The sequence below is a fragment of the Megascapheus bottae genome, chromosome 29 (genome assembly GCF_031878675.1).
Source record: "Megascapheus bottae isolate mThoBot1 chromosome 29, mThoBot2.hap1, whole genome shotgun sequence".
In the NCBI taxonomy this organism is placed as follows: Eukaryota; Metazoa; Chordata; class Mammalia; order Rodentia; family Geomyidae; genus Megascapheus; species Megascapheus bottae.
The window spans coordinates 5,299,405-5,317,748 of NC_143537.1; the positions used below are offsets into that span (position 1 = coordinate 5,299,405).

Here is an 18,344-nt window from a genome sequence, read left to right on the forward strand (position 1 = left end):
CCCCCCAGAACTGGGGCCTGGGCGGGGCCTGGCGCCCGCACCCCCCTCCCCCGGGCCGGACTGGGCTGCGTGAGTTGGGGCCGGGCTCGGGGCAGGACAAAGGCCGGGCGGGGAGGGGGGTGGGCCGCGGCTGGGGGGGGGGGAGGAACGGAGGGAGGGAGGGGAGCAACTTTCCCCGCAGAAAGAAAGTCTGCCAAAAAGAAAGGAAAGAGAAGTCACTCCGCCACTCACGTCCAGGCTGGGAGATGGGGGTCCCTGAGGTCGGCCGTGTCCTCCCCCGGGGCCGCCCCGTCCAGTCTGGGAGATGGGGGTCCCTGAGGTCGGCCGTGTCCTCCCCCGGGGCCGCCCCGTCCAGGCTGGGAGATAGGGGGGTCCCTGAGGTCGGCCGTGTCCTCCCCCGGGGCCGCCCCGTCCAGTCTGGGAGATGGGGGTCCCTGAGGTCGGCCGTGTCCTCCCCCGGGGCCGCCCCGTCCAGGCTGGGAGATGGGGGTCCCTGAGGTCGGCCGTGTCCTCCCCCGGGGCCGCCCCGTCCAGGCTGGGAGATGGGGGTCCCTGAGGTCGGCCGTGTCCTCCCCCGGGGCCGCCCCGTCCAGGCTGGGAGATGGGGGGGTCCCTGAGGTCGGCCGTGTCCTCCCCCGGGGCCGCCCCGTCCAGGCTGGGAGATGGGGGGGTCCCTGAGGTCGGCCGTGTCCTCCCCCGGGGCCGCCCCGTCCAGGCTGGGAGATGGGGGTCCCTGAGGTCGGCCGTGTCCTCCCCCGGGGCCGCCCCGTCCAGGCTGGGAGATGGGGGTCCCTGAGGTCGGCCGTGTCCTCCCCCGGGGCCGCCCCGTCCAGGCTGGGAGATGGGGGTCCCTGAGGTCGGCCGTGTCCTCCCCCGGGGCCGCCCCGTCCAGGCTGGGAGATGGGGGTCCCTGAGGTCGGCCTGTCCTCACAGGCGGCCGCCCCGGAGCCCCGGACCGGGGACCACACGACGGCACCGAGGATGGAGGAGCCATGGGGCGAGGGCCGCGTGGCCCTGGACGTGCACTGCGCGCTGCGCGACCAGGTGGGTGCCGCCCGGGCCTGGGGGTGGGGGGGCGGGGCCTGGGTGAGGGGCCTGGGGTGGGGACGGGGTCTTGAGGAGGGGCCTGGGAGTGGGGGCGGGGTCTGGGGGAGGGGCCCCGGGCCTGGGGTGGGGCGGGGTCTTGTGGGAGGGGCCTGGGGCGGGGCCCCGGGCCTGGGGATGGGGGCGGGGTCTGGGGGGAGGGGGCCCGGGCCTGGGGGGGTGCAGAGCGCGGAATGGTCTGGAGCTGCAGCGTCCCCCCCCCTTAGCCCCAGAGGCTGCTCCTAAATGCAGTGTATAAATCTATCCCTATCTAGAGGCATCTAGACTGATAGAGGTGCATTATATGTGTATATGTGAGTATATACATATACATATACAGTACTCAAATTGAGTTTATCTATATAGGTATAGAGATAGATATGCATTATATGTATAGGTATGCACATATGTGTGTGTGTATATATATTTATTAGAGTAGTACTCGAATTCAGTCTACACAGGTATATAGATATATATGCATTATATACAGGCAAGTGTATATATGTGTGTGTATATGTACTTGAATAGTACTCGAATTCAGTTTATCTGTATCTATAGGTATAGAGGTAGATTTATATGCATTACATATAGGTATGCTTATATATGTGTGTGTATATATGTGTGTGTATGTATATATGTGTGTGTATGTATATATGTGTGTATATATGTGTGTGTGTGTGTGTATACATATTTAAATAGCCAAGCTCTGCTGTGCACAGTGCTGCTGTTTACACCATTTCATTGGCTCATTTAGATTTGACTAAGTTAGAGTCTCAACCTCTGTGGTACCCAGGGGCTACCCCAAAATCAGGGAAGCCAAAGTAGTCCTGGCTGTAAAGAGACTCTTGGTATGTGGTCCTGCTGGAGAGTTACAGATAACATTCCCGTGTGTGTGTGCGTGTGTGTGTGTGTGTGTAATGCACATGAGTGATGCAAAGATAAGAAACGCCAATCGAATCCAAAGATGAGTATGAGAAACTGAAGACTTGGGGAGAACCCACAGATTCCCCTCCTGGGGCAGGAGGAAGTGGGGGGGCACGACTGAACTGGATGTCTGCCTCTGTACCACAGAGAGCCGGTGGGGCGCTTCTGCGCCTTGAGGACTTGGAAAAGGCCCGGTGGCCCCCAGCTTTCTGAGTCTTCTGCCTGCTCCTGGGCTGAGGCTGGTGAGGGTGGTTTGGGAAACCAGTAAAGGGGGAGCTGGTTGCCAAGCCTGCAGTCGGGGGATGCAAAGCAGCAGGTTCATTCTCTGAGCTCTGGAAGTTAAAAAAATCCAATCTCACCCTGGTGAGTGCAAACACACTCTGAAGGGTGCTGAGGAGGATCTATGGTGCTCTCTCGCTCTCTCGCTCTATTGCTCTCGCTCTGTGTGCTTTGGTTTTTGTTTTGAAGTAGGATCTCACTGTGTAGCCCAAGCTGGCCTTGAACTTGTGGTCCTGCTACTTCACTCTCCCAAGTGACATGGCTACATGGTAGGGACCTCTATACGCAGCTGCCTCTGCCTCACTGTGTCACCACCTGGTTTATTCTTTGGACTATTGATGATAATGATTTTTCCTCCTCCTCCTCCTCCTCCTCTTCCATCTCCTCCCCCTCCCCCTTCCTCCTCCTCCTCTTCTTCTTCTTCTTCTTCTTCTTCTTCTTCTTATTCTTATTCTTATTCTTCTGGTGCCCCATATTCTCTTGTGACCTCATGATCATTTCAGTACATCTGGAAAAGCCCCTGTTTCTAAGGTCACATTCTGAGGTTCTAGGTGTAGAGAAGTAGATATCAGGCCTGGGAATGTGGCTTAGTGGCAGAGTGCTTGCCTAGCACGCATGAAGCCCTGGGTTCGATTCCTCAGTACCAAATAAACAGAAAAGGCTAGTGTGAAACTCTTTCTCAAGAGGTAGAGCTCTAGCCTTGAGTATAGAGAGGGACAGAGCTCAGGCCCTGAGTTCAAGGCCCAGGACTAGCAAAATGACTGGTGTTCTTTTGGGGGTGGCCCCTGGCTGAGCCAGGGCTGTCTCCCACGTTGGCTTCTGTGTCTGGCGCAGGACCAGGGAGTATGCCTCCTCCGTGCCCTCCTGTCTGGCAACACTGGGTGGCAGTTTGGAAAAACCAGGTTCCACCAGGAAAAGAAAGGGCAGGTTACTAGCCTAGAACAAAGTCCAGAGCCAGGTTCTCAGGAAAGCGACTCCAGGTTGAGCCCAGATAACAGACCTGGACAGTCCTCTAGCCTCCGTCGAGAGACTCCAAGTTCTGCCTCAATCTCCAAAGTAGACGAACAGACAGACTTGCCAGGAGCTGGTGGCTCCTAGCTACTCGGGAGGCTGAGATCTGAGGATTGTGGTTCTAAGACAGCTCTGGTAGGAAATTCTGTGAGACTTGATTTATTTTTTAACCAGTCCTGGGGCTTGAACTCAGGTCCTGGGTGCTGTCCCTGAGTTTCTTTTGCTCAAGGCTCGCGCTCTGCCACTTGGGCCACAGCGCCATTTCCAGTTTTCTGGTGATTCACTGGAGATAAAGAGTCTCAGACTTTCCTGCCCTGGCTGGCTTCAAACCACAATCCTCAGATCTCAGCCTCCTGAGTAGCTAGGGTGACAGGCACAAGGCACCTGTGCCCAGCTTTTCCATCAGGGGTTTTAAGGGAGGATGGCAAAAAAAAAAAAAGGCTGTCCGGTCCCTTGTGTGGGGGGACTCTCTTTCATCAGTGAACCCCAAGAAAGTGGCATGCTGGTTTTCTGAGCATGGAACAGAGGACTCAGCTGGACCCTGGCCAGCTTGGATGGCTGTGTGTCCTAGAAGGCATGGAGCTGGCCCTGTGCCCTCGGCCTTCCTTGTTCTTTGTCTCCCTGAGTCATCCAGCCCTGGGGGGGGGGCATACAGCCAGCCTTCTCTGGGGTGTGCCAGCGCCCGGTGGGAGGAGCCTGTGGTTTCACACATGTGTGCATGCATACACACACCATACTAACACAGCACACATCTACCCTGCATACACCAGAGTTGAGTTTGCGTGTGTATGCACCGGACCCTGTCGATTTCTAGATGTTAGCTATCTCATTAGTCTACTTTTCCTCATGCAAATACACCGTATTGATCTGGGAGGATTTTTGTTCGAACTCTGAGGACATCTTTCCCGGGTGGGGAGGTCTCTGGGGAGGCTATTGTGAGAAGGAGGGTTCTAGTGTTCATGTTTTGAGTTTGTTCTGTTCTGTTTTGTGTTGGGTGTCAGTCTTGGGGCTTGAACGTAGCTGCCTGGACACCGTTCATGGACCTTTGTGCTCAAGCTAGCACTCTGCCACAGTTCCATTTCTGACTTTCTGGTTGTTAATTGGAGATGAGAGCCTCACAGGCTGTCTGGGTTGGTTTTGAACTGCAGTCCTCAGATCTCAGCCTCTTGAGTAGCTAGGATTACAATTAGGAGCTCTCAGTTCCCAGGTGTGACTCCAGTTTTTATAACCGTCTAGCAGTCATTTAAAGAACTTGACTCGTAGGTGCTCTGCTGGAAGCCATAACGCAAACTCTTGTGTTGGGACATTCATATAAACCCATTTAGCACTGGACACCAGTGCCTCACACCTGTAATCGTGGCTACTCAAGAAGCTGAGGTCTACAGGATTACAGTTTGAGGCATAAAAACAAAAGCAGTTCAGTAATGACACTCTGCTGAGCCTTGGGGAATTGTAGTTGAGTGAGTGGTTGAGGTTGAAGGAGGCCGAGGGAAGTCGTGAACCAAGGCTCAGGGGAGCAGGTGATGTCACTCTGTGTTAAGCACTACCCAGGCTCGCTTGATGGATTAGAGGAAGGGGAGAGGAAGCCAGGAATGGTGGCTTTGGGAAGGCTGAGCTCCCTGGAAGTTCACAGCATATCCTGAGAGTGTGCCCAGGGGCTTCTGGAAGATGGTGAGGAGAAAGTGCCAGCCCACTGGAAACTGATCCTGCTTATCAGGAACCTTGCAACCATTCTGGGCAATTATGTCAGCAGGGCAGGAAGATGAGAGGTGAAGAGGCAGGAGCCAGTGGGCCTCAGGAATGGGAGATTTCAGCTTGCTCGCTGGTTTGGTACAAAGCAACTTTGTGGCTATGGTGATGAGTTTTTCTCAGCGGGCATTGTTGGGGAGAGTCCCCGAAAGAAGAAAGAGTTAGTGTTGAGCACCCTGTATTATTATTATTATTGTTGTTATTGTTATTATTATTATTTTGTCATGTCAGTCATGAGGTTTGAACTCAGCACCTGGGCCCTGTCCCTGAACTTTTTTTTGCTCATCTCTAGTGCTCTACCACTTTGAGCCACAGCCCCACTTCCAGTTTTCTGGTGAGTCATTAGAGATAAGAGTCACCTGTTCCTGCCAGGGGTTAGTGTGGCTCTGCGATCCTCAGATCTCAGCCTTCTGAGAAGCTGGGATTGCAGGCGTGAGCCACCGCACCCAGCTCTGCAGCACATTTTTAACCACCGTTGGGGCCTGAAGCTTTGTGGGTGGCAGCATATTCTGAACAGAATAGTTCCTTAACCTTTTTTTTTTTTTTCTTTTTTGCCAGTCCTGGGGCTTGAACTCAGGGCCTGGGCACTGTTCTTGGACACTTTTTGCTCAAGGCTAGCGCCCTGCCACTTGAGCCACAGCACCACTTCCAGCTTTTTCTGAGTATGTGGTACCAAAGAATTGAACCCAGGGCTTCGTGCATGCTCGGCCAGCACTCCACCACTAGGCTAGGCCCTCCTTTCCCTTCTTGGAACTGGCCATGGGCATCCTTGTGGGTCAGGAACTGGGGGTGGTATATGAGATGCTTAGGGTTGCTGTAACAAGACATTGCCAACTTAGGGGGAGGGGCAGAGATTCCAACAGAAGTGAGTTCCTGGGATTGTGCAAGCTGGAAAACCCTGGGGTTCCCAGGGCTTTGTCCCTTTGGCAGTGTCTCTGAGAGGGAGCCGGTCAATCCATGGCCTTCCTGGCATAGCACCCCAGTGCCACCTCCATCTTTGTTAAGGGTTCTCTGGAATTTCCCAGACCTTGTCTTCCCTGTGTGTGTCTTGAGTGTGGGTCACGTGAGGAAGCAGGCTGAGGTGAAGAACTTGGGGTGCTGGGGGCATGGAGGCATGGGAGACCAGCGGGTGGTGGGCAGGGGAGGGTAGGATGGGCCGGTGGCCGGATGTGAGGAGGACGTGAGGAGGTGCAGGAGGTCGGCTCCCCTGCCATACTCAGGCGTCCAAGGGCCCTGGGGTGTGGGGAAGGGTCAGGGCCTGACTTGAGCAGGAGGGCGGGTGCTGGCCCTCTTCCCTTCCAGAAGATGCGGAAACCACCTTCCCGGGAGGTGCTGAGGTGGGGCGGAAGTGGTGAAGCAATCGTGGAGAGGAGGGAGGAAGGGGAGCCTGGGGCCTGGCCTGGCTTCCCAGCCTCCCTCTCCTCCATTCCTCCCCCAGTCCTCCCCGCCTCCCAGCCTCCCTCTCCCCCATTCCCCCCCAGTCCTCCCCTCCTCCCAGCCTCCCTCTCCCCCATTCCCCCCCAGTCCTCCCCTCCTCCCAGCCTCCTTCTCCCCCATTCCCCCCAGCCCTCCCCTCCTCCCAGCCTCCCTCTCCCCCATTCCCCCCCAGTCCTCCCCTCCTCCCAGCCTCCCTCTCCCCCATTCCCCCCCAGTCCTCCCCTCCTCCCAGCCTCCTTCTCCCCCATTCCCCCCAGCCCTCCCCTCCTCCCAGCCTCTCTCTCCCCCCATTCTCCCCAGTCCTCCCCTCCTCCCAGCCTCCCTCTCCCCCCATTCTCCCCAGCCCTCCCCTCCTCCCAGCCTCCCTCTCCTCCATTCCTCCACCAGTCCTCCCCGCCTCCCAGTCTCCCTCTCCCCCATTCCCCCCCAGCCCTCCCCTCCTCCCAGCCTCCCTCTCCCCCCATTCCCCCCAGTCCTCCCCTCCTCCCAGCCTCCCTCTCCCCCCATTCCCCCCAGTCCTCCCCTCCTCCCAGCCTCCCTCTCCCCCCAGTCCCCCCCAGTCCTCCCCTCCTCCCAGCCTCCCTCTCCCCCCATTCCCCCCCAGTCCTCCCCTCCTCCCAGCCTCCCTCTCCCCCCATTCCCCCCCAGTCCTCCCCTCCTCCCAGCCTCCCTCTCCCCCCATTCCCCCCCAGTCCTCCCCTCCTCCCAGCCTCCCTCTCCCCCATTCTCCCCAGTCCTCCCCTCCCCCCAGCCTCCCTCTCCCCCATTCCCCCCAGTCCTCCCCTCCTCCCAGCCTCCTTCTCCCCCATTCCCCCCAGTCCTCCCCTCCTCCCAGCCTCCCTCTCCCCCATTCCTCCCCCAGTCCTCCCCTCCTCCCAGCCTCCCTCTCCCCCATTCCCCCCAGTCCTCCCCTCCTCCCAGCCTCCCTCTCCCCCATTCCCCCCAGCCCTCCCCTCCTCCCAGCCTCCCTCTCCCCCCATTCCCCCCAGTCCTCCCCTCCTCCCAGCCTCCCTCTCCCCCCATTCCCCCCAGTCCTCCCCTCCTCCCAGCCTCCCTCTCCCCCATTCCCCCCAGTCCTCCCCTCCTCCCAGCCTCCCTCTCCCCCATTCCCCCCCAGTCCTCCCCTCCTCCCAGCCTCCCTCTCCCCCATTCCCCCCAGCCCTCCCCTCCTCCCAGCCTCCCTCTCCCCCCATTCCCCCCAGTCCTCCCCTCCTCCCAGCCTCCCTCTCCCCCATTCCCCCCAGTCCTCCCCTCCTCCCAGCCTCCCTCTCCCCCATTCCCCCCAGCCCTCCCCTCCTCCCAGCCTCCCTCTCCCCCCATTCCCCCCAGTCCTCCCCTCCTCCCAGCCTCCCTCTCCCCCCATTCCCCCCAGTCCTCCCCTCTTCCCAGCCTCCCTCTCCCCCCATTCCTCCCCCCCAGTCCTCCCCTCCTCCATTCCTGAGACCCCTGGAGGGCCCCTCCCCCTATGCTTTCTGACTGGAGATTTGCAAGTCCCCACTTCCTGTCCGGTCACCGCTACCATGGTGTTTCTTCATGTCTTGCCGTGGAAAGGTAAATAAGCTTTCCAGCATTTCACATCTCCATCCTTTTGGCTACACATAGATGTCTCCGTCGTAGATAAAAGTCTCTGTCATAATGAACCCCAAACACAGCAGAAGGCCCCCGGGGAGGGGAGGTGTGAGGAATTCTGGGGGCTGATTTTTCAGAGAAGAAAAATGCCCCACTTTGTTTGCCTTGGGGTGACATGTGCCTCAGTCTACCCGGGGCTTCCATGGAGCAACTGCGATCCTCAGATCTCAGCCTCCTGAGTAGTGACCGGGACCGGACGAGAGCCATGGTCTCCTGGCTTTCGATCCAGAATTGTCCCGGAGCTGGGGAGCTGGTGCGTGGGGAGGGTGGTGGAGAGACAGCATGCAGTTTCTGAACGAGCGGCGCCTCCACCTGGAGGCCGGGTCCTGACGCCCTCTGCCCGCCTGCTCCCAGGAGCTGAGGCTGCCTCCCTTCCGTGCCCACTCCCCACTCCTGAAGAGCCGCCGCCTCTTCGTGGACATGGTCACCTTGCTGAGCAGCCACTGCCAGCTGTGCCCCGCGGCCCGGCACCTGGCGGTCTACCTTCTGGATCACTTCCTGGATTGCTACCACATCGCCAGCTCCAAGCAGCTGTACACCCTGGCCGTGGCCTGCCTCCTCCTGGCAAGTAAGTGGGCACCCCTCTCCTCGGCTCCCTGGCTAGCTTTGAACCGCGATCCCCAGATCTCTGAGTAGCTAGGGTGACAGACCTGAGCCGCTAGCATCCTGCTGCCTAGATTTTTGAACTTGACTTCCAGAAGCTTGGGGGACACCCCCCCCCCCCCCCGTCCACTGTCTTCATTTTAATTCAAGCATTTCCTGTCTAGACAGAAAGTCTCTGCTTTGTCACGGGATGTGGCGAGGTTTCTGAGGCACCTCTAGGAAACTGGTATTTCCTGACGTGCGGCCACTTGTAAAAGCAGGACTGTACCCAAACAATCCACCGCCGGCGAGTGGCCTTTGTCCTTCCACCCTTCACCAGGAAGACCTAGGTCAGCAAGTAGAGAAGATGTGGGAGCCCCCCTGGGTCCTTTGCTATCTGAGCCAGGCCTGCACGACAGCGTCGCCCCAGCCTTGAACTCAGGGCGCAGGTTGCCTTGTCCTTCTCTCTCCCAGCTCCCAGCAGGGCTTAGCACGAAGGATTCAGCACCCCACAATCCAGCCTTCGGGCCCAGCAGCTAGAGGGTTTACAGAACCAGTCTTGCTGTGCAATCCTGCAGACCTGGTCCAGCAGCTGCCCTCTGGAGGTGGGAAGAAGAGTTCAGACAGCAGCGACCCCCGTGACCCCTCACCCAGGCCAGATGTGCAGGACAGAGGCTCTCTTCGCACACCGGCCAACCTTTCAGGCAATCCAAACAAAGATGTGAGTCCCTTAGGAAGTGGAGCGCAGGGAATTGGCCACCGTGTGAATGTCTCTCAGTCCCTCTCGGGGAGAAGGTCACCGGCTGCGTGTGACCCAGGTGGCTGAATGCCAGCTCCATCCACAGCGAGCCATTTCCAGGACTTCCTCCTGAAGCAGAGCCCCTCCCAGCAGCCTCATCCCCTCTCATCTGGCTCCAGAATTGATTCAGCTCAGCAGAAATGTGTTGTCATCCATCCATCCTGCCACCGCCCCGCAGTACACACACACACACACACACACACACACATCTGTCTACAGACATTCGTCCATCTGTCTGTGAATCAAGCAGTGTTTATCTGAAACTGGCAGCTTCCCCCCCCCCCTTTTTTTTAATGTCAGTCAAGGAGCTTGAACTCAGAGCCTGGGTTCTGTCTCTGAGCTCTTCAGCTCAAGGCTAGCACTCTGCCACCTTGTGCCACAGCAATTTTTCTGGTTTTCTGGTGGTTCGTTGGAGATAATCTCAAGGACTTTTCTGCCTGGGCTGGCTTTGAATTGTGATCCTCAGGTCTCAGCCTCCTGAATTAGCTAGGATTATAGGCCCTTAGCCCTGTTAAGAATTTTTTTTTTTTTTTTTTGGCCATTCCTGGGCTTGAGCCCAGGGCCTGAGCACTGTCCTTGGACTTTCTCAAGGCTAGAGCTCTACCACTTGAGCCTCAGCACCACTTCTGGCTTTTTTCTATGTATGTGGGTACCAAGGAATCGCACCTGGGTCTTCGTGCATGCTAGGCAAGCGCTCTACCACTAGGCCAAACTCCCATCCCCCTGTTAAGAATTTTTTTTTTTTCTTTGCCAGTCCTGGGCTTGGGCTCAGGGTCTGAGCACTCCCCTTAGACTTTCTCAAGGCTAGCACTCTACCACTTGAGCCTCAGCACCACTTCCGGCTTTTTTCTATGTATGTGGTACTGAGGAATTGAACCCGGATCTTTGTGCATGCTAGACAAGCACTCTACCACTAGGCCAAACTCCCAGCCCCACTGTTAAGAAAATTTTTAAGGAAGGAAGTATAAATGTTGATGATTGCTGGAGATGGGTAAATACATTTCATAGAGATTCATTATGATGGATTTTCTTCCTCTTTTCTTTTTCCTTTTTTTTTTTTTTTTTTTTTGCCAGTCCTGGGCTTGAGCTCAGGGCCTGAGCACTGTCCTTGGACTTTCTCAAGGCAGGAGCTCTACCACTTGACCCTCAGCACCATTTCCGCCTTTTTCTATATATGTGGTACTGAGGAATCGAACCCAGGACTTCGTGCGTGCTAGGCAAGGACTCTACCACTAGGCCAAACTCCCAGCCCCCAAAGTAAGTTGATCTTAGAAAAGAAATTCAAGCTGGGTGCAGTGGCTCAGGCCTGGCATCCTAGCTGCTCAGGAGCCTGAGATCTCAGGATTGTGGTTAGAAGCCAGCGTGGGCATGAAAGTGTAGAGATTCTGATCTCCAGTTAATCACAGGGAAGAAAAAGCCAGAGGTGGTGCTGTAGCTCAAGTGATAGGGCACTAGCCTTGAGTAAAAGAGGTTAGGGACAGTGCCCAGGCCCAGCATTCAAGGTCCCAGGAGTGACCAAAAAGAAAAGTGAAAGCTGTAAGTAGAGCTGTGGCTTAGGTGGTAGACCGCTATCTTGAGCCAAAACTCTCCGAAACAGTGCTCAGGCCCTAAGTTCAAACCCTAGGACTGGAGAAAAAATGGATATCTGCCAAAGTCAGGTCTGCAGTTAATCTCCTTGAGGCTCCAGCCACGCCAGAGTACCTGAAAGAGCAGCCCACGTGGTCCATGTCTTGAATTGGTGCCTTCTTTCAGTATTTCTGGGGATCTGAAGGTTCCCCACACACACACCCGGAATACATAATGGGAGACTAGGAGAGCCTGTGGCTGTTGTCTGACTTGCACCGTCACTCTGTGTCTCTGACCTCCCCCTGGGGACCCACCGGAGACCCCGGGCATCTGTCATCCTCTGTTGTCTGTGCCATCTGTCCATAAGGCAGAAGCAGCCACCTCCTGCTGCATGATGGTGGCAGGACTGGGGACAAAGGCCGCCTCCACTCACAGTCTGGGAGGAGGGGGTCCAGGAAGGGTCTGCATGCATGGCCGCAGGAGGAAACTCGTGAAGGCTCTCCCGGTGGTGACATGTGTCAGTTCTGCCAGGGAACTGTCCCTGAGGAGTGCCAGGAGTGCTTGCCTCACATACACAAAGAGCCGGGTTTGATTCCTCAGTATAACATACATGGAAAAGTTGGAAGTGGTGCCGTGGCTCAAGCGGTAGAGGGCTAGCCTTGGGAAAGCTCAAAGACAGTGCTCAGAGTTCAAGCCCCAGGACTGGCAAAAATAAAAAAATAAAAAAATGAGAAGGAATTGTCACGCAGGAGAGTCCCAAGAGATCTCTGTAGCTGCAGCATGGGTAGCAGAGCTGGGGGAGCTGTGACAACCCCCCACACCTCCCAAACTGGAGAGTGACCCTCAAGCCTGGGGCAGAGCTCTAGGAGGTGGAGAATCGGCGAGGAGGGGGAAGAGGAAGGGAATTGGATTGTAGAAAGTGCAGACTGCAGCCAATGACAGTGTGCCTGAACCTCGAGTCTCCCTAAGAAGCCGGGGGGGGGGGGGGGGGGGGGGGGGGCTGTGATGCTTTTTTTTTTTTTTTTCATTTTATTCGACTTTTGAATGACTACGCATTTGCAAGCTGGTGCTAATTGTTCAGGCCTATCATCCTAGCTACTCAGGATCTGGAGATGGCGGTTCAAAGTGAACACGGGTAGAAAAACCTGTGTGACTCTCTGTTAAAACAGCAAAACAGCTGACAGGGGAGCTGTGGCTTAAGTTGTAGGGCACCAGCCTTGCACAAAAATACTAAGGGGCAGGCCCTACGTTCAAGCACCAAGAGTGGCACCAAAAATAACCGATAAAAAGCTGCCATTGTTGGGAACCACGGCCATACGTGCAGAGGTGACCCCAGAATGAGAAGCCTTGAGGCTGGAGGGGCCCCTCCGGGCCTCGACACTCCTTGTCCTGGGTCAGGTTGACAAGGTCATTCTGCCTCCAGCCTGGAAGTTGCCTTGGGAAGGACCATGCAGAGGAAATGGGGGATCCACTCTGTCCCCCAGAGCCTGGCTGGCATTTGCTGATGGCGCGCTCTCTTTCTCTTTCTCTTTCTCTCTCTCTCTCTCTCTCCCTCCCTCCCTCCCTCCCTCCCTCCCTCCCTCCCTCCCTCCCTCCCTCTCTCTCTCTCTCTCTCTCTTTCTCTCTCTCTTTCTCTCTTTCTCTCTCTCTGGTGCCTTTGGTTGTTACGGAGCTGAACAATTCCTTGACTCTGACCCCCAGAGAGGTGGTGGGTGGCCTGGCCTTGGTCACACAGCAGAAATGATGGCTTGGAGGTGGGGGTGGGGGAGGTGTTCAAGTTCAAGGTTGACATCTGAAATGTCTGTGTTTATTATCCTTGGGTGATCCCTCCCATCTGCTGCTTTCTGTCTTCTCCAGGGTGCTGTGCCGAGGGCGTAAAACGGTTATTCTAGTAACTCTGCCTCCTTCCCCCCACCTCCCACCCCACCCCCCAGGTAAGTTTGAGGACCGGGAAGACCACGTGCCCAAGTTGGAGCAGATAAACAGCGTGAGGCTCAGCAGCCAGAACTTCTCCCTCACCAAGAAGCAGCTGCTGAGCGCCGAGCTGCTTCTCTTGGACACCTTCAGCTGGAACCTCTGCCTGCCCACACCTGCCCACTTCCTAGGCTACTACCTGGCCGCCTCCGCCAGCCAGAAAGACCACCACTGCCACACCTGGCCCACCACCCCCTGCCCCCGCCAGACCAAAGAGTGCCTCTGGGAGTTCGCCCACTCTTTCCTGGAGGTCACCCTGCAAGGTGAGAGGGGCCCTGAGGCCTGCACGCCCAGGGCACTCCTGCCTGGCAGAGAAAGGGCACACACGTACGTCACCCAAGAGAGCTAAGGAACCTCTGTGGAAGCAGAGCTTCCTCTGCAGAGCTCCAGTGGCCCTTGCCAGTTCTCTGAGGGGAACCTGGCGCTTCGTAGAGGATGTGAGACTGTAAACTCCAAGGTAGCTCTCTTTTTTTTTTTTTGACAGAATGGGGGAGAAGGGGACAATGCTAAAAGTGACCCCCTGTGAGGACTCACACAGGAAATCCACTCTCTCCCCCAAGGGATCTCAAAGTCAAGGCAGAATAATGCTGTGGCATCCACGTGATTTCCACCCCAAGCCAAAAGGCCCCTGAGTGGCACCAGGGGGTTTGAACTTAGGGCCTCAGCTTGCAATGTAGCCACACCTTCCTGCTTTGAGCCTCCTAGGCACTGTTTCTGAGCTTATTTTGCTCAAGTTTACTGCTCTGCCACTTGGTCTTTCTAGTAGTTGAGTGGAGATAAAAGTCTTACAGATGGTCCGGGAGTTTGGCCTAGTGGTAGAGTGCTTGCCCAGCATGCAGGAAGATCCAGGTTCGATTCCTCGGTACCACATACATAGAAAAGGCCGGAAGTGGTACTGAGGCTCAAGTGGTAGAGCTCTAGCTTTGAGAAAGCCCAACGACAGTGCTCAGGCCCTGACTTCAAGCCCCAGGACTGGCAAAAAAAGAGAAAAAAGGTCTGTAAGACTTTGCTGCCCAGGCTGGCATCAAACTGTGACCCTCAGATCTCAGCCTCCTGAGTAGGTAGGATGAACAGATGAGGTCCAGTGGTACCTGGCTTTTACAGTTCTGTTTCTAACCCATCCGCTGTCCCCTCGCAGTCCTCTGGGAGCCACAGACAGCCTTCTGACAGGCCCACCTTCCAGACTGATACCAGAAGTCCCACAAGGCATTCCCTTCATGGAACATCACAATTCCTCACTTTTCATTCTGTTCAGGCTTTGTACCATTTGCCAGTGCACCTGCCCACGGGCCGGCAGGAGGCTCCGCCCCGGAGGCTTGACTCCCGCTCCCCATTCTCTTCCAGATCACGTGTTCTACAAATTCCTGCCATCCATGGTTGCTGCGGCCTGTGTCGGGGCCTCCCGCATCTGCCTGCAGCTCTCACCCTACTGGACCAGAGACCTGCAGAGGATCTCACAGTACTCCCTTGAACAGCTGGGTACCTGCATCGAACTCCTGCTGCTGTGAGTGTCTACTCCCACAGCTTCTTGAATTCAGGGACAGCAGCCACTCACTTGCCCCTGAGGGCACCTGGGGGACATTTCCTGATGGCATCTCCAGCTAGCTTGTCTTGGGAAGCAAGCATAGGCCTCTTGATGGGACACGCTGGACCTGGGCTCTGTCCGTGAGCTCTTCAGCTCAAGGCAGACGTTTGTGCCTGGGGTTGGCTTTGAGCCATGATTCTCAGATCTCAGCCTCCAGAGTAGCTAGGATTTACAGGTGTGAGCCACCTACACCAGGCTTGCACCCCTCTTTTCAGATGGAAACACCTAGGCCCAGTACTAGGTACTAGGTACTGGGTCAAAACATAGTGCCCCATGTTATCCTCTGGGGTGTTAACTACTGAAATGGGGGTGGTGGGTATCCCCTACTGTGGGGACTAGCTTAACCTAGTCTTGGGGGTCCCCAGAGTTTTCTGTGGGAGGCAGCTCCGAGCTCTCACCTGAGGATGACAGGCCAGTGTGCCAGCCAGCCCGCCCTGGCTGATAGTACGTGAGTCTCTGGTCTGGGGGGGCTCGTGCAGGCCACCTTTGACCCTCCGAATCCTTACCTGAGTCTTCCTTGCAGAGCGTATGACAACATTCTCAAAGATGCTGCCGCTGTCAAGAGCCAGGTCTTGGCCGTGATGCCCAGCTTGCCCCGGACCCCTACACAATTGCGCTTCCAGCCCCCGGCTTACCCTGCCCTGGGCCAGCCTGCGATGGCCACGCTGGCTGAGACCCACAGCCCCGCCCTCCGGCCACTGGACCCATGCGCGGTGCCCATGCCACCGTCCCTCAGCGTGCAGATGGCCATAGCGGCCGAGCCCAGACACTGCCTGGCAGCCGCCCTCGGAGCTGGTTACTTCAGCGGGGGCCACCTGTTCCCCGCTGGCTGTTTTGACAGATAGGCCTTGCTTGGGCCACCAAGAAGCCAACACCGGGGACAAACACACAGCCCGAGCGGCCATCCCCGGAGAGCCTGGTGGCCTAGGACCTGACACAGACATGTCAATAAGTCTCCAGGGAGGAGTCCCCTGGGAGACAAACTCAAACCGAGCTCTGTCTTCCCACAGTGCCTGGGGGGGTCACAGCACTGGTCCAGGGAGCAGGAAGAGGCCAGAAGACCCCAACTTCTCACAGCACACTTATGGTTGGAGCCTCCAAGATTTCCCCTGTGACCTGGCGCCCGTGGCTCACGCCTGTTGTGCTAGCTACTCAGGAGGCTGAGATCTGAGGATCAGGGTTCAAATTCAGCTCGGGCACCAAAGTCCCTGTGACTCTTATCTCCAATTAACCACCAGAAAACAGGAAGTGGCAGTGTGGCTTCAGGGGTAGGGTACTAGCCTTGAGCTGAAGAGCGCAGGGACAGAATTCAAGCCCCATGACTGACCAAAAAAGGAAAAAAAAAAATGGCCTTTTAGATATTTCACATGCTGCTGTGTCCCCAGTTGGTCTAATTTCCTGTTCCACAAATGTCTTGTTTACACAACGCTGTATCAGGGATTTTGTGATACTTGAACATTCCTTTGGAGAACATTTAAAAAAAAAAAAGTTGATTTGTTTCTTAATTGCTGTGCTGACTCATGTGACACCAGAAGGTTGAATCCAGCTCATGGCCCACAGATCCTGAGCTGCTTTGCCAGAAGCATGTGTTCGGGATGAATCCTATCCCAGACTCTCCATTCTAGAACATTCCACATCTTGCATTCTTAGGTTCATCTGGAAAACTTGGATAACCAACCAAGGAGGAGAAAAGATGGTTGAAAGGAAGAGAAAACTCGGGAAACAAGCAATTCCTATCTCTTTTCTGTCTCCAGTGGGGATGAACTTTAGAGTTTGGCCAACAGTAAAAGATACTGTGGAGTAACAGCTCAGTGTACCTGGATCTGGGGGGTCAGCATACACCCCAAGAACTGACGAATCAGAGAGTGGTCAGATGGAAAGCCCGTACTTGGGGATGCAGCAGGAAGGACTTCAGGAAGGCAGTAAAAAGCAGGTGCAGTGTGATTATTCTGACTTGCTGCTTGTTCCTCGGGCTGGTTTATTGTGGGAACCACGCTGACCCATCAGAACTGGGGATGTGAGTGGACTAAGGAAGCAAAAACAAAGCAAAAGTGAAACCTTTCTTCTGGGCATCAGTAGCTTCTGCTTGTCCGCCGAGCTACGGAGGGGGCTAAGGGTCATGATTTGAAGCCAGGGTGGGTCAGAACGCCTGTTGAAACTCTTATCTCCAATTAACCAGCAAAACAGAAAACAAAACCCTAGAAATGGAGTTCTGGCTCATGCGGTAGAGCGCCAGCCTTGATGGAAAAACAACAACAACAACAAAACAAACAAGAGCATGAGACCTGAGTTCAGGCCTCTGTCCCAACACATGCATACAATCGGAAAAAAACAAAACACTGATCTGGAGATGAGGAAGACTTTTCAGAGCAGATGAGTCTCCGGGTAGAAAGTACAGAAGGCGCTAAGACATTGGACAGCGGACACTCAAACTAACATAGGAGCCTGCATATTATGCATATTAGTTCGTTGTCCCTTTTTCCTTCCTTCACCACTTCCTTGTATTTCTGTGTGATGTTTGGATTCCAAGTTATTGTCTGTTTTTTTTTTGTGTTTGTTTTTGCTGGTCCTGTGCTTGAGCTCAGGGCCTGAGCACTGTCCTTGGACTTTCTCAAGGCTAGAACTCTACCACTTGAGCCTCAGCACCACTTCTGGCTTTTTCTAAGTATGTGGTACCAAGGAATTGAACCCGGGTCTTCGTGCATACTAGGCAAGCAATCTACCACTAGGCCAAACTCCCAGCCCCTGTTTTTTTTTTGTTTTTTTTTTTTTCTGGGAATGGGAGCTCATGAGGGACTCCTCCTGGTGCCACCTCAGCCAACCTGGGGGTCCCAGAAAGACAAGACACCCTGAAATAAACACATGGCCCACTCCCCTGACTCAGCTTTCTGCTTGGCTTTCTCCCCCCTCAGCTCCAGTGAGGGTCTCCGGGTAAGAGGTGGAAGGCTTCGTGGAGGGAGGAGTGAGGCTTAAAATGGACTTATTTGTTGCAATTCAAAGCCAGTCCATGCAGGAAAGACCAGGAAACTCTTAATCTCTAATTTCAGGGGGAAAAAGTGGTGCTGTAGCTGGAGTGGTAGAGTGCTAGCCTTGAGCAAAAGGAACTTAGGAACGGGGCCCAGGCCCAGAGTTCAAGCCCAGGACCATGTCATGAGATTGTTATCTCCAGTTAGCCAGAAAAAAAAAGAAAAAAAGCTGGAAGTGGAGCATGTCTCAAGTTGGTAGAGCACCAGACTTGAACCAAGGAAAAAAATCCAGGTGAGAGCTCTAGGCTGGGTTGAGTTAAAGCCCAGTACTGGCAAAATAGAATACTTTGAGAAAAAGAAAATGAGGCTGGAAATGTGGCTTAGTGGCAGAGTCCAGCATGCATGAAACCCTGGGTTCCATTCTTCATTACCACTTAAACTGAAAAAGCCAAGAGTGGAGCTGCGTGTGGTAGCAAAAAAGCTCAGGGGCAGTGTCCAGGCCTTGAGTTCAAGCCCCAGAACTGGCACACAGAGAGAGAGCAAATGAGCAAGAGAGAGAGAAAGAAAGAAATGAGAATGTGTACCATCGAGTCAATGGACCAGGTGGCTAGTGGCTTATGCCTGTAATCCTGTCAAATCAGGAGACAGATCTGAGGATCAAGATTTGAAGCCAACTTGGGCAGAAATGATCAAGAGATTTATACACAACCCAAAGCCAGAAATGGAGCTGTTTCTCAAGTAGTAGAACAGCCTTAAGCAA

The 18,344-nt window shown here is 55.3% G+C and overlaps 1 protein-coding gene across 1 annotated transcript; it reads left to right on the forward strand.

The window, feature by feature from the left end:
- Positions 1–16,950, forward strand: Ccnjl (cyclin J like). Its single transcript, XM_090321297.1, has 6 exons — positions 1–69; positions 934–1,044; positions 8,467–8,680; positions 12,994–13,296; positions 14,378–14,537; positions 15,142–16,950. The coding sequence occupies exons 2-6, from the start codon at positions 982–984 to the stop codon at positions 15,461–15,463; spliced, it is 1,062 nt and encodes a 353-aa protein (XP_090177423.1). The 5' UTR covers positions 1–69; positions 934–981; the 3' UTR covers positions 15,464–16,950.
- Positions 16,951–18,344: the final 1,394 nt, after the last annotated feature.